The 13405-nt window shown below is 48.2% G+C and overlaps 1 protein-coding gene across 1 annotated transcript; it reads right to left on the minus strand.

Annotated features, from left to right (window-relative positions):
• Positions 1-665: 665 nt before the first annotated feature.
• On the minus strand, positions 666-8912 carry LOC137829135 (uncharacterized). Its single transcript, XM_068635928.1, has 4 exons — positions 8650-8912; positions 5452-5630; positions 4757-5364; positions 666-704 (listed from the first exon to the last, which is right to left on the minus strand). The coding sequence occupies exons 1-4, from the start codon at positions 8910-8912 to the stop codon at positions 666-668; spliced, it is 1089 nt and encodes a 362-aa protein (XP_068492029.1).
• Positions 8913-13405: the final 4493 nt, after the last annotated feature.

The following is a 13405-nucleotide window of genomic DNA, read 5'->3' on the forward strand; positions in this document are numbered from 1 at the left end:
AGTTGAGGCACCTGACAAAGTCCTTCTCGCCGTCGAGCGAGTTAAGGCCGTTTAAAGTCCTTCTCGCCGATGAGCGAGTTCAGGCGAGCAAAAGTCCTTCTCGCCGATGAGCGAGTTCAGGCGAGTTAAAAGACCTTCTCGCCTGTGCGCGAGTATAGGCAAGATAAAATCCTTCTCGTCTTGAACGAGTTCAGGTATGGCGAAGAGGGTGGAAGAAGCTTGAAAGGTGGCTAAGGTAGGTTCGAAGAGAACGCCTAGCCAGCCAGTCTTTAGCTCTGAGGTTCAGGGGAGGTAAAGGAAGGTCCCAAAGGGCATTTCTGCCTCAGATAAAGAGATGACTGCCAAAGCCTGAGGCTAAGGAAAGCTGGTGTTGCCAAGAGGTCTAGGTGATCGCGAAAGTTCAAACACGGCGAGAAGGCTGAAAGACTTGTTTGATAAAGCGGGTCAAGTGGGACGTTGTTTGAACCAATGATTGAATCACAGTTCATTGCTTGGAACTTTTCTTACGATCAGGTTAGTGCCTCAGGGGTACAAGTTGTTTAAAGCGATTATTGCTTAAGTTCGAATCAGCTCGAAGAAGTTACGCCAAAGGTCATGTTTGCAAAATCGCTAAGTTAAGCGTAGCAGAGTTAGGCATACAAAGAAAGTAAAGCGCTCAAGAGAAGTCAGAAGACATATCCAAATTTCGCTATTGAAATAAGTAGCTGTTCAAAATACATGTGCAAGAGTTTTTACAAGATAAATACAAGTGAATTCATAAAGAGGCAGATGGGGTAGAGTTGGTTGAGCCTTCGGCGGGAACGACCTTCCCATCTACCACTTCGTTGTCTAACGACACCATGCTAAGGTCAAGATCAGGGAAGAGGCATGCAAACTGTTCTCGAGCGGCATCAAACCCAGCAACCAGAATCTGAGCAGAGCTTAGCTTAAGTTCTTCGATTTGCTTCTGAAATCCTTCAACCTGCTGCTTAAGCTCCTTGTTCTGCTGCTCCAGCTCTTCGACCTGTTTTTGGAGTTGTTTGTTGGTCTCTTGAGCTTGAAGAAGGTCGTCAGCCACCTTCTTAGATTCTGTTTGAGCCTGGGCCAACTCGGCAACCATCTTCACCTTCTCTTTGTTTGCCTCGGAGAGATCAGCCATGGCGTCGTCTCTTGCTTTCTCTACTTGCCCAAGTAGCTTCTCACGGTCGATCGACCTTTGCTCCAGCTTCTGTACCTTGTCGGCATTGGCTTGAATTTGAGCCTCCAGGTTGCTCGCCTTGGTACGCAGAGGCACGATTCGGCTTTCGAGTTCGACCTTTTCTTGGGCAAGTTCATGGACTTTGCGGCGAAGGTCAACAGCTTCCTTGCGCGCAAGCCTAAGCTCGGTGTTTAGGGCATCCTCCACTCGAGAATGTTCCATTTCCGCGAGCGTTAGGCTGAATGACACCTTCTCCACCTCGACCTTCATTGTGTTGTTCTCGGTCTTGAGGTTGTAGATGTCATCCTGTAGCCGCCTGGTGGAGCTCTCCACAGCTCTCGTTATGATTGATGGGATATCCTCTGCAATGGTTTTGAGCTTAGCAGTCAGAGGTTCCCACATCCTCGTGACCTCGAGAGAAAGATTTGCAGCTTGGAGAGGCGCCAGGGGGGCTTGTTGAGGGTTCTCGTCGCCGCCTTCCTTAGCAATATTTTCGGTGTTTGCTTCTTGGCGCGGCGACGCAATCGGGGACTCGGTGATTAGGATTGGAGAGGTGTGAGCGGCCTCATCCCCGATTGGAACGACTCCTGCAGCTGAGGTGTTGGAAGGAGGGCCCCCTCCTGCTGATATATGTGGAGTGGAGGCGCTCGGGGGTCCTCTAAGAAGTTTGGCTCTTGGGCCTCAGTTGCAGGCGGCGCAGTGGCCAATGGGACTGCTTGGACTGGTGGTGAAGGGGCTCGTGGCGTTGGCGATGAGCGAGGAGGGGCAGGTGTTGACGGTGGTGTTGAAGCTGGAAGAGGGGGTGGGGCAGGTGGAGAGGGTGGTGCCACCCTTTTCCTCTTTGTAACGAGGCCATCCTCAGTGACCTCGTCGTCCTCTTCCTCATCCTCTTGGACAACTTGGGGGGCCTTCCGCTTTGGCCTCTTAAGGACCAGTTTCTTTCGTTGGGCGGGCGCCTTAGGCGGTGATCGCCCCTGGATGATGGCCTTCTCGACCGCTGAGTTGGGAACCGTCTGGGAGCTGGTCGCCAACCCATGATTGCGGGCGAGCGCCTTTAAATCGGCGAGCATGTTCTTACCCAACATGGTGTCTGCATGAAATGAAAGTGCGTAAGTTAGCTCAAAGGAGAAAGGGGTAAGTATACAAGACAATAAGACAGCAAAGCAGGCATATGCAGAAAAGATAAAACCAAAGTCTTGTGTGTATTGCACAAGACGCCCATAAACAATATCGGAAGCAATGACAAGACAAAGATGTAGCGTCCTAACCTATTTGAAATTCCAACTGGTCCTCAAAGAACTCGAAGGAAATCAGGGTGGGGGTCAAGAATGTTATGTGGGCATCCGCCACCCTCTTCCAGAAGAGACAAAGGTCTCTGTCCAAAGCTCCCATGCTATCAGGACTTCTAGGCTTCCTGAAGCAGCTCTTGGACTCTTTTTTCCCCTTGTCCACCCAGTACAAGGGGAAACCGTCGAGAAGGGAAGGGTCTTTGTCGTTTGCGCGGACCTGGATGAACTTCCCCTTCCAATCCTTATACGACTGCTGGAAGATGGATCTCCCAGCAATGGCGTTCAGACTGACCCACAGGCGATCGCCTGGGTGTTTGGCCTCAAACAGAAACAAAAATACGTCCACTGACGCAGGCAACCCCAGGTGGGCGCACGTTACCTCAAAAGCTCGGACGAACGCCCAGCTGTTGGGGTGAAGCTGGGCGGCAGCGATATTGAGCTCGGTTAACAGTTCCCTCTCAAATCGAGTGAGAGGGAACCTGAATTTAACTTTCTTGAAGAGAGTGGTGTAGACGAAGCAGAAGGGCCCGTCGGCGCTCACTTTATCATCTACGCACACTGGCAGGGTGGCTGGGCAAGGCAGCACCATCATTCTCTCATCGTGCTCCTTGTGGAATGATTGGTGGGCCTCGTCCCCATTGGTCAATCGCAGAACCGCTCCCGCGGTGTTCACCGACGACGTTTCCTTTAAGAGGGTTGAGTTAGCCCATGAGTATAACGTCTTGAAGTCTGGCAGTGGGGTGGGGGCTCCTCCAGCGTTTGGTGGAGTCGCCTGGGCCAGAGTGGTTTGAGAAGGCGCGGGCCTCACAGCCTGCGAAGAGGGAGCACCACGAACTTGCGTAGAGTCGTGTGCTTGTGAAGGGGGGTTTCGCGCTGACGGAGGGGGGTTCGGGGTGATCTTCGTGCGAGTCATGGTAGCAACTGCAAACGAAGGAGGAAGGAAAAATGATCAGAAGGGTTACGAAGGCTGACTCAATCATGAATGGAAGGTGAAAGACGAACGAATGTGAGTTCGTTGCGACAATCGGCAAAGCCCTAAGTCACGCAGAAGGAGAAATGGAAAAACAGCCCACAACGTATGCACCAGACAGTTATAGGATGATGCAAATCGGTGAAAATGCAAGAAAACCCAGCAGATGAAGGAAAGTAGTTACCTTTCGATGATCGGGAGAATGTTAAGGGGAGTTGGTGATCTAGAGCGTCGAGGAACGTCGAGAGCTTTCGCAGAAGAGAAGGAGAGTGTATGCAAGTGTGAAGAAAGTGATGGAACAGTAGGAGCGTAAGGGGTTTAAGGGTTTTCGAACGGTTTGGGGAAGCGCTAACGACAGATGAAGATGGCCGTTGATGAGAGCCACGTGTCGAATGATGCGCGAAGAGTTTGGTGGAGCGTCAGAGCAGCAGAAAGTACTACCGCTTGGAATTCTGCGCCCATGCCACGTAGACCGGTGTTAACGAAGGCTTTTTCAGTCTTTTCGCTAGACAAGTCTTCGCTTAAGACTGGGGGGCTTGTGTACTGCCCTGGTGGCCGGATGCGATGACGTGGCATCCTGTTACAGTGTAGGCGTGTTGACAAGGCGCCAGGTTGACAGTTGAGAAGGAAGTCAGGAGGCACGTGTAGTCGCCCATAGTTAAGTTGGCGTGTTCCGATCTCTAGCTTACCAGAATAGGCGATCGCCAGGTTGAGGACGAAGTCGCCAGATGCAGACTCAGGCGACCAGGCAGTCGGAGATCGCCAGAACAAGCACATCGCCGAAGTTAAAGAAAAAGCAGATTATGAAGGCGGCCGGCGAGACCACAGGGAAGGTGTATGAAGGCCCTACCTCGCCAGTTTCAGTAGGGATCGCACTCCTGAGTTAGCTATGCACTGGGCAGCACCATGCATAGGTAACTTAGCCAAAATGAGAGTAGAAGTAGCGCCAAGTCAGGGAGCCTCCAGATGATGGCACGTGTACGGTTGGATACGAGCCACGTGTCCAAGTCAGTAACTGCCAGGAGAGAGAAAATCACCAGGTATATAAGAGTTCCTAACAGATTTCCTAAGGTACGCACGTTCAGTTCATACACTTTACGCTTGCGAGAGACAGAGCTGTTTGTGAGAGAGATTTGCACGGTTCCAGTTCTTAGTATTTGGTGATACCGCCACTGACTTGAGCGTCGGAGTGCGATCGGCCGCAGCGGCGCCGTATCGTTTCTTTGCAGGTTCTTGAGATAGATCCAGAGGAGGAACGGAAGTGAGAAGCGGCGCGCACGTCGATCCTTTGACGAGGCATTCTCCAGCGCTCCGGTCAACAGGCAGGATCAGTTTCCATGATTGTTGCTGCTGAAACTGGGGTGGAGCTGCTCCTGTCCTATGCTGTGGAGATCTAGCATAAGGCTTGTGTGGTTGATGTTGTACCTTGGCCTTCCCACTAGAAGACCCTCCTGGGTGTGATCTCATTACCCTGGAATCACCCTTTTCCAAGGTCTCCACCATCTTCGCCTTCTCCACTAAGGCAGGAAACTCCGTGATGCACATAGGTGATATAGTCTTCTTCAGCTCATGTTTTAAACCTTCTTCAAACTTCCTACACCTCCAAGCCTCAGAGGTAGCTTGGGTGTAGAATCTGGCTAGATACTCAAACCTAGCAGCATAAGCATTCGCTGACATCTCTCCTTGTTCCAACTTGAGAAATTCAGCTTCCTTTGCAAACCTTGCACTGTCTGGAAAATATTTCTCCAGAAACTTCACTCTAAAACACTCCCAGTCCAAAACTTCAGCTCTGGCTTCCATCATTTGTTGAGCTCCCATCCACCAGAACTCTACTTCTCCAAACAACAAATATGTAGCAAAAACCAATTTCTTATCCTCAGGGCAGGAGGTTACCCTAAAGATCTTCTCTAGCTCCCTTATCCATTGGTCTGCTTGATCAGGAGTGGCATAACCCACCCAAGTTCAGTGGGAATGCCTCATAAACTCTGTCAGTCCCATCTGTTCCTAGGACAAACTGACATGGGAAGCTGTTGCAGCAGATCTAGCATTTTCCCAATGATACATTGCTGCCTGGTGATTCTGAGCCATTGCCACATTCTGTTGTTGGATAGCATTTGTCATCATCTCAATAGCCCTGACAATCTGATTCATCTCAGAAGAAGGTTGGAGAGGGGTAGGAGGTCTAGGAGCCATTCTATAAAACACACAAAAAAGATTCATGCTAAATCCTAAGAATTTTAAACTATGTAGTTTTACTAACAAACAAACTAAAGCACACATAAACAACCCCATAACCCTTAGGTCTCCTAAGGTTCGAACAGCTCTGATACCATAATGTAACATCCCTAACTTTTACTTTTTAAAAAATAAAAAATAAAATAATATGCGTACAATATCTAATTAACATATAAACATATATTGTTTTCTCATATTTGTATCTCAAAATATATCCCTCTTCATAGGGATTTAATATATACATCCAAAAAGTTTAAAAACAAAACAAAGCAAAGCATTCAATTTAAATCTATCTAATCCTTCTACTGCTCACTGAGGAGCTCTATTACCTGCAATCTCATCTGCTCCTGTGTAAATACACGATCATCACAGTTAGAGAAACAACACAACCAAATAACAGGGTAAGCTAGTCATATAAAACAAAATTCTATAAAATTTCACTTTGAAATAAATAAAACATAAATCATAAGTCTCATACAAATTCTCAAATCATCAAATGTCATACAATTTCTCAAATCATCAAGTGTCATACAAATTCTATATTCATCTTTCACATGTCAGACTTCCACTGACTCATATAACATAGACACTTGACTCTACTTCCGGAAGACTCGTGCGTTGACTTAGACTCAGAGATTTGCACCTGTCATACTATCTCACTGTGAAATCCACACAGTTATGCGCATAAAGAATCTCAATATCATATCTCTCCTAGTATGACAGGGTTAACTCATATAACAGGTCAAGTTAGTTATCTTTCAAACAACTTACCCATTCATATGAACCTCCTTCGACTTTCACCACCTGAATAACTTCATCTATATGATTTCATTATCTCAGGAGAGTCAGGATATCTCCTTCTAGACGAATCCCTAGTCAATGCACATCCTAAACAATCTTAACACGGTATTTTCTTTCCTGAAAATACTATGTTTTGATTAAAAATTCATATTCTAAACATCACAATCTCCAACATCAAACAATCAAATCATTCCACAATTTAGAATTTGCAAAACACACAACAATTCATTTACTAATCATATAAATGTCTTGAATCAAAAGGATTCCAAAGTGTATCTAAATAACATCAAGTTTTACTATCCAAAAAGAGAGACAATAAAAGGAGAATGAAATAAAATTATCTTCCGACTACAACTATATCCAACAGTATTTAATAAAAAGGATGAGGAAGCACAACATGAAAATTAAAGTTTGATAACTTATCTCAAAAACACCATAATTCATATTACAATCAACATAGCTCTCAAAATAATCAACTCATAATTTACTTTAAAAATTGTCACAAACAATTTTCGTTCATAAACTGAATCATCAAGAAATATTCAAAATATATATGCTCTGAAATTGTCAAGAAACAAATCATCACAAACCTTTTTCAAATACATTCAGTAATTCATTCAATTCCAAACTTATATACATTCTACATCATCTACTATATCTAAATTTTACATTTCAATCTCAAAACAGTTTCAATCTCAAACAGTTTCAACAAAATCCTGCAAGCAAAAACAATTGAAATTGGTGACCACGTCACCTCCAAATCCAGAATCTTCTAACCTATGGTTTCATTGAAAATAATAAGACTAGCTTCCCTTACCTGAACTTTAGCTGATGCTCACTAAGAGCTCCAAATCTACCAAAAACCTAAAGGTAATTAACCTGCACCACAGAGTCCTAATCAAAATCTAACTATATAACTAGGACCTTGAGTTAACAGAGATTAACCCGTACAAAATCTAAGATTAACCCGTACAAAATCTAATAATATCAAAATTAACTCAAAAGAAAAAGGAGCCAAGAAGGAACTTACTCCATCTGAGATTTTGATCCGGCAAACTTATAGGGTTCACTACCAAGAGTCCAACGGCAGACTCCGATCGCCAAACTGATAAGCGAGGTAGTAAGAATCTTAAAGAAAAGGGAGAGAAAAGGAAAAAGAAGAACAAAACTGAACTTACTCTATAAGAGATTCTGATCGGGTAGACTTGTAGTCTTCGCTGCCAGGAGTCTAACGGTATATTCTGATCGTCAAACTGATGAGCGAAGAGATCAGAATCTTAGAGAGAAGGGAGAGAAAGGAAAAGGAAACTTTTAGAGAGATGGTGGTTCTTTTAAAATGAAACCTGAATAACTGATTTTTCTATTTATATGCCCTTTTTCATTTTAATAATAAAATATTCAGGTATCATTTAAATATACCACTTCTACTCTAAGGTTATTTTCTAGATCCTTACACACGTGGTGTGTATAACGCATGAAGGCGCAACATGTGAGGGTAATCCTGGGAGGCGTTAAAGCCCATTAAGGTTAGGGTTTCGAGTGAAAGCTGCATGCATGGCACGTGAATATTTAGGGCACCCACAAAGTAGATGGCACTAGAGAATAGGTGTACAAGTTGGTACCCAAGCGCCTACTCTGATGATTTGTTGCACTCTAGTTACAGGAGGTTTTTGTGCCAGATACACTAAGATTACCTAAATAGCGGCGCAGGACATTTTCCAAGGAACCCTAGATAAGGGTAACAACATGAAGGTAAACCCTAGTTTCAACCTATATAAGGGTGCCAAGAACCCTAGTAAGGTACGCAGTTTCTAAGATTGAAGCTAATATAAACACTTGGTGTTTCTTTGCCCTAATACTGACTTGAGCGTCGAAGTGCAAACGACCGCTAGGGCGCCCCTTTGTCTTTTGCAGGTGAGAGGTTTCTTGATCAAGAAGGTACGTTTCTCGGGCAAGACTGAAGGGCGACATTATTCGTTAGAGTCAACCAGTGAAGCAAGTCATCCGACAGGAACATTTGGCGCCCACCGTGGGGCCTGTTAAAACAAGGTGCCACTCGCAGTTACGTTAAGAGTCTTTACCAACAATATGAGGAGTACGAGACAAGCAACTACTGGATCTGCAGGAAGGGTACCCTCCGGGGGGGACAATGTTACCACGCAACAAATCTTGGATACAATGCGTGCCCTCCAAGCAGAAGTAGCGGCTTCCTAGCGAACAATGCAGAATTGCGCAGAGCCAATGAAGAATTACGTAGGGATTTGCAACAGGTGGGGGAATGCGCGACAGATGAACGTGCCCCGCCGGCACCACCTAGGGCACGTCCCATGCCGTTCTCACGAGCAATCATGAATACGGCGTTACCAACGACGTCTCTAGGCCCGAAGGTCTCCTTCACAGGAGTAGAGGACCCAGAGGCCCATCTCACAGTGTTCCACATCCAGATGATTCTCACTGGAGGATTTTGATGTCGTGTACTAGAAAATGCTGATGAGCACGCTATCGGGCGTGGCGTTGGAGTTCTTCGTTAGCCTTCCCGACGGACACATCACCAACTTCGACCAGTTTGCTACATTATTTAGGGAGCAGTACCTTGTGAACAAGGCCCCCACCCGACTTTCTTACGACGTTTTCGATGTCAAACAGTACCAGGGGAAGTCCATGAAGGACTACCTGAACAAGTTCAGTGTTCAAGTGGTGAGATTGAAGCTCACTGATGAAGCCATGATAGTACATGTCTTTGTCAAGGGAATGCTGCCGGGACCTTTCAGTGAGTCAGTACTAAGGTTCTACCTGAAGACGTTCACAGAGATTAGATGTCGTGCGTTAGCCACATCGCCGCAGATGATCGAATAATGCAGAAACAAGGTCTTGTCCACTGTGCCCGACCTCGAGCGGCAGCATGACCTCCACAAATGAGGGTGCATGAGGCAACCACGGTGAAAAAAGGGGCGGGAAAGCCCTATGAGCAGACACACACACGCGCGCGAAAAGACCCACCCCCGAAGCATAACTTTCTTGTGGAACTCAAGGAGTTGATCGCCATCCTGAAGGTACCGGCAAAGACAGATAGGAAGATGGGGCCCAACAAGAACACTTGGTGTGTTTTTGACCAGGAAAATGGCCACTACATATGTTCCGTCCGGTTGACCGGGACGTCTTCGTGCGTGGCCTCAATCGTCAGCTAAGGACTCCTTCCCATTGAATGCCTGCAAATTTCCTGCAAAAAAGAGGACAAAGAGGCGCCCTAGCAGCCGTTTGCACTCCGACGCTCAAGTCAGCCAGCAAGAAACACCAAAAAACTGTCCACCCACGTATCTGAGCACCGCGTGTGGCACTCTGTAGGTGGTAAAAGAACTGTGTATCTGTGTGTGTGTTGTCTCCTTTTTGCAAAAATCTTCTCCAGTCACTTGTACGTAACCCTAAAGCACGGGCAAGCAACCAAAGAGTTTCTCCTAGGTTTGCCAAAGGTTCCAACCCTTTTTCCGACATTCCCAGCGCTATTTAAACTGCCCCCAGCATTTAAAGCGCCTTAAAGCGCTTTTAAACTCAAACGTAACGCGCTCATTAAAGCGCTTAATTATGAAACGTAGCGCATTAAAGACGTTGAAACGCTTGGGAGCCAAAATAGTACCTGAATGCCAAAAAGGGAAACTGTATTGAATATCTTTAATTACCTGGCACCTGACTAGAGGGTGTTTCTATTCCGGCATTGCTGTCATACACGTGGAGGGCCTCACGACGCCTTGACCCCATCTGGGGGCGTTTCTGCCCATCTGGGGACGTTTCTACGCGTGGGTCCTCCTGCTGGGAGTGCTACTGCGCTAGGGGTGGCTTTTTGGGTGCCAACTCATGCCCCCAAGTATCTAGCCACTTACTCTGAGAGCGTATCTGCCTTCCTCTCGCACCCTGCACCCGGTTATCCTGGGCGTGACCTTCCTCTTGGGTCGTATCTGTCCCGAAGGCGTCTCTGGGGCGGCGGGAGTACTTCGCGAGTCAGGCTGCCCTTCACTGGTACTATTACTATGGCCTTGGAGCCACCTTTCCCTTCTCTTTATCACTTTCCCGAGATATCGGGACCTGAGGCTTTCCCACGACGTAGCTCCCTCCATGGTCTTTCCTACCCATGGGTATCGGGGAACCACACCGTGATTGCCTTGCTTTTACACTGTTTAATCTGGCGACGTTCTCACCAGGGCGACGCCTTCACCTAGGCGACGCCTTCACCTAGGCGACGCCTTCGCCTAGGCGACGCCTTCGCTTAGGCGACGCCTTGCCTTAGCGACGTCTTGTCCTGCCTTGGCGACGCTTTCTCTTGGCGTCTCTACATCTGGGCGACACCTCGAGTTGACTTTGACTTTCCTGTTGTTGACTTTGACCTTGACTTAGTCAACGCCCTGACACGGGACGGTACACATGCCCCCCAGTCTTAAGCCGAAGACTTGTCTTCAGCGCAAAGACTAAAGCCTTGCCCCCGCCATCCACGTGCTTTCTTGATGACGTGTCATTCTCTGCTGACTCAGCAAATTTTCGAATTACTGACGTGACATTATCTGAACCACAGGGGTATTCTTAATGACCGATTGGACATTCCCTGCAATGGGGATGATTACACCTTTTGGGCTACCCTTTATCGCGCGCCACGTGGCCCATCGCGTGGCCCTCCTTTAGAGACCTTTGCGCTTCCCCTGGGCAATCGACCTTCTGACGCGTGGCTCGATCCCACGGCCCTCAATTTGCGCCTCTTGGGTTACGAAATGTAACGTTTAAGTTACTCCAAACCCCGCGCTCACCCTACTGTTACATTCATTCGCTCTGCAACTCCGCACTGTTCATCGCCTTCGAAAACCTTTTTTCTCTGCAACTGCGATTCTCTCCTTCCTGTGCCCTTCTGCTGCCTCCATTCCAATAGCAAAGGTATGATCTCGGATACTCACGACCTTTCCCCTTCGTCGCATTAGATTGATTTATTGAACTGCCTGGGACTGTTGTTATTCACGTATTACTGCATTTCTCCGCTTCTTCTTCCTCCTCTGATTTTTCTCGCGTGGGTGACGCTTCCTGGGGTTCTTTCCCCTTCTTGCCATGGCTAAACTTGCTAAACCCTTTTTCCTCTCTTCTTTCTCCAGCTATCTATTTTCACCATGACGCGCGCGAACGCGGAGCCTGATTCTTCCCCTACGACCCCCAAGTCCAACTACAAAGCCTTCTACCCCTGGGCCTCCGATGAGCTCCTGAGTGAATGCACCAGCCTGACTTCCTTCCAGGACCTGGAAGCTCACCGGGGGGATCCCCATTTGTACAACTTTAACGCCTTCTGCCGCACCCACGACGCCCACATATCCGTCCGTCCCGGCAGGCCTGGGGAACCTGTTTGTTTGGACGACAGACCTAGAAAGGGGAAACCCTTCTTCTTCATGTACCAGACCGTGTTCAAGCGCGTAGGAGTGCGTCTCCCGTTCACTCCCTTCGAACGGGAGCTTCTTACTGAAATCAACACTGCCCCCGCCCAGCTTCATCCCAACAGCTGGGCATTTGTGAGGGGCTTTCAAATTCTTTGTGGATACCTGGGCATTCCTCCTTCCGTAGATGTCTTCTTGCATTTTTTTGAGGTGAAAAAACAGGGGAAAAGCTTCTGGGTAAGCTTTTCCGGGATCGCTGGCAGGATCCTCCTCTCCCTCTTCCAGAATTCTTACAAGAACTGGAAAGGGAAGTTCTTCAGGGTGTGCTGCGCCAAGCATGATCCCACAGCTTTGGATGGCTTCCCCCTTTACTGGACGGAACGCCCCAAATTGCTCAGGGCCAAAACCCTGGAAGAGCTATCCCCCGCCGATAGGGAGGTAAGCAAAGCCTTGGCGGGGTTGGGGATCGTCTTTGATACCTTAAAGCTGGTCGCTAGCGAGTACAATGCCCACGCCCTGACCACCTATTTTGGTAAGGGGCTCTCCCCTCATCTTTCTTGCTATGAACAGCCTGCTATCAAGCGTTTGTTTCCCCATACTATTATGCTTGTTTTACACTTGTACCATGTTACTTGCATTTCACGTCTCTTCGCGTATCGTGAATTCGCATAGCTGTTTTAGTACTAATCCTTGCTGTTTGGTCTGCCTTGGTGTAGGATCGGTGATGGGTGCTTCCAAAAGAATGATGTTGGCGAAAGCACTGAAGGAGGCTCGTGCCGCCAAGGCAGGCGCCTCCTCCAGCCCTGCTGCCAATCCGAATCTCGCGCCGGCTCCGACACCGCCGCCTCCAGTCACCGCTGAAGGTGCTTCTAGCCCATCTCCGACGTCTCCACCTGGCTCTGACGTGCTTCCAACTCCCAACTCTCCTTCGCCTATCGCCACTGTGCCCCTAGCTGCGGCCTCGTCACCGGCTCCAACCCCCCTTGACAAAGGAAAAAGGGTTTTGGAGATTCTGTCAGATGATGAGGAATCAGAAGGCGTGGCACCCTTCAAGAGGAGAAAATCCGCGCGGGTTCCTCTTTTGGTAGAGACGCCGCCGCAGGGAGGGAACCCCTTTATGGACAACCCTCCAAGCGCAACCTCACTCCCTCCTATGATTCTCCAAGAGGAAAGGGGCGAAGGTGCTGAATCTGCGCCGCCTCTGCCGCCGCCAGAAACCACTGCTTCCCCGGCTCCCGATGCTGCTGCCCCCGACTTCATTGCCATCCCCCTCCAATCATGCATCTGATGAGGGGTTTCAGTGGCGGGACTATGCCGGAAGGTACCGATAGGAGGGAAGGTATGCCTTTCTATTTGGGGGCCTTCTTGGCGGTGGCTCTTGAATGGTGCTCCCAGGCCAGAAACGCTGTCTTGCAAACCCAAACCCTCCAGGCCTTGGAAACGAAAGCAACCACCCTGGAGGAGGAGATGAAGGCCCTGGGACGCCAGAACGAGGCTTATTGTTCCTCTCTGAAACAAGCACAAGAGTCCA

Source organism: Phaseolus vulgaris, chromosome 7, assembly GCF_000499845.2.
Source record: "Phaseolus vulgaris cultivar G19833 chromosome 7, P. vulgaris v2.0, whole genome shotgun sequence".
Classification (NCBI taxonomy): Eukaryota; Viridiplantae; Streptophyta; class Magnoliopsida; order Fabales; family Fabaceae; genus Phaseolus; species Phaseolus vulgaris.

What these genes read in the sequence shown, in the direction of transcription:
- LOC137829135 (XM_068635928.1), bottom strand. Translation starts at nt 8,912, where the DNA reads ATGTGGAACACTGTGAGATGGGCCTCTGGGTCCTCTACTCCTGTGAAG. An exon ending in TGCAACAGCTTCCCATGTCA is followed by an intron (nt 5,365 to 5,451) that starts GTTTGTCCTAGG and finishes CTGATCAAGCAG; the next exon opens with ACCAATGGATAAGGGAGCTA. An exon ending in CATGGAAACTGATCCTGCCT is followed by an intron (nt 705 to 4,756) that starts GTTGACCGGAGC and finishes TATTTTGAACAG; the next exon opens with CTACTTATTTCAATAGCGAA.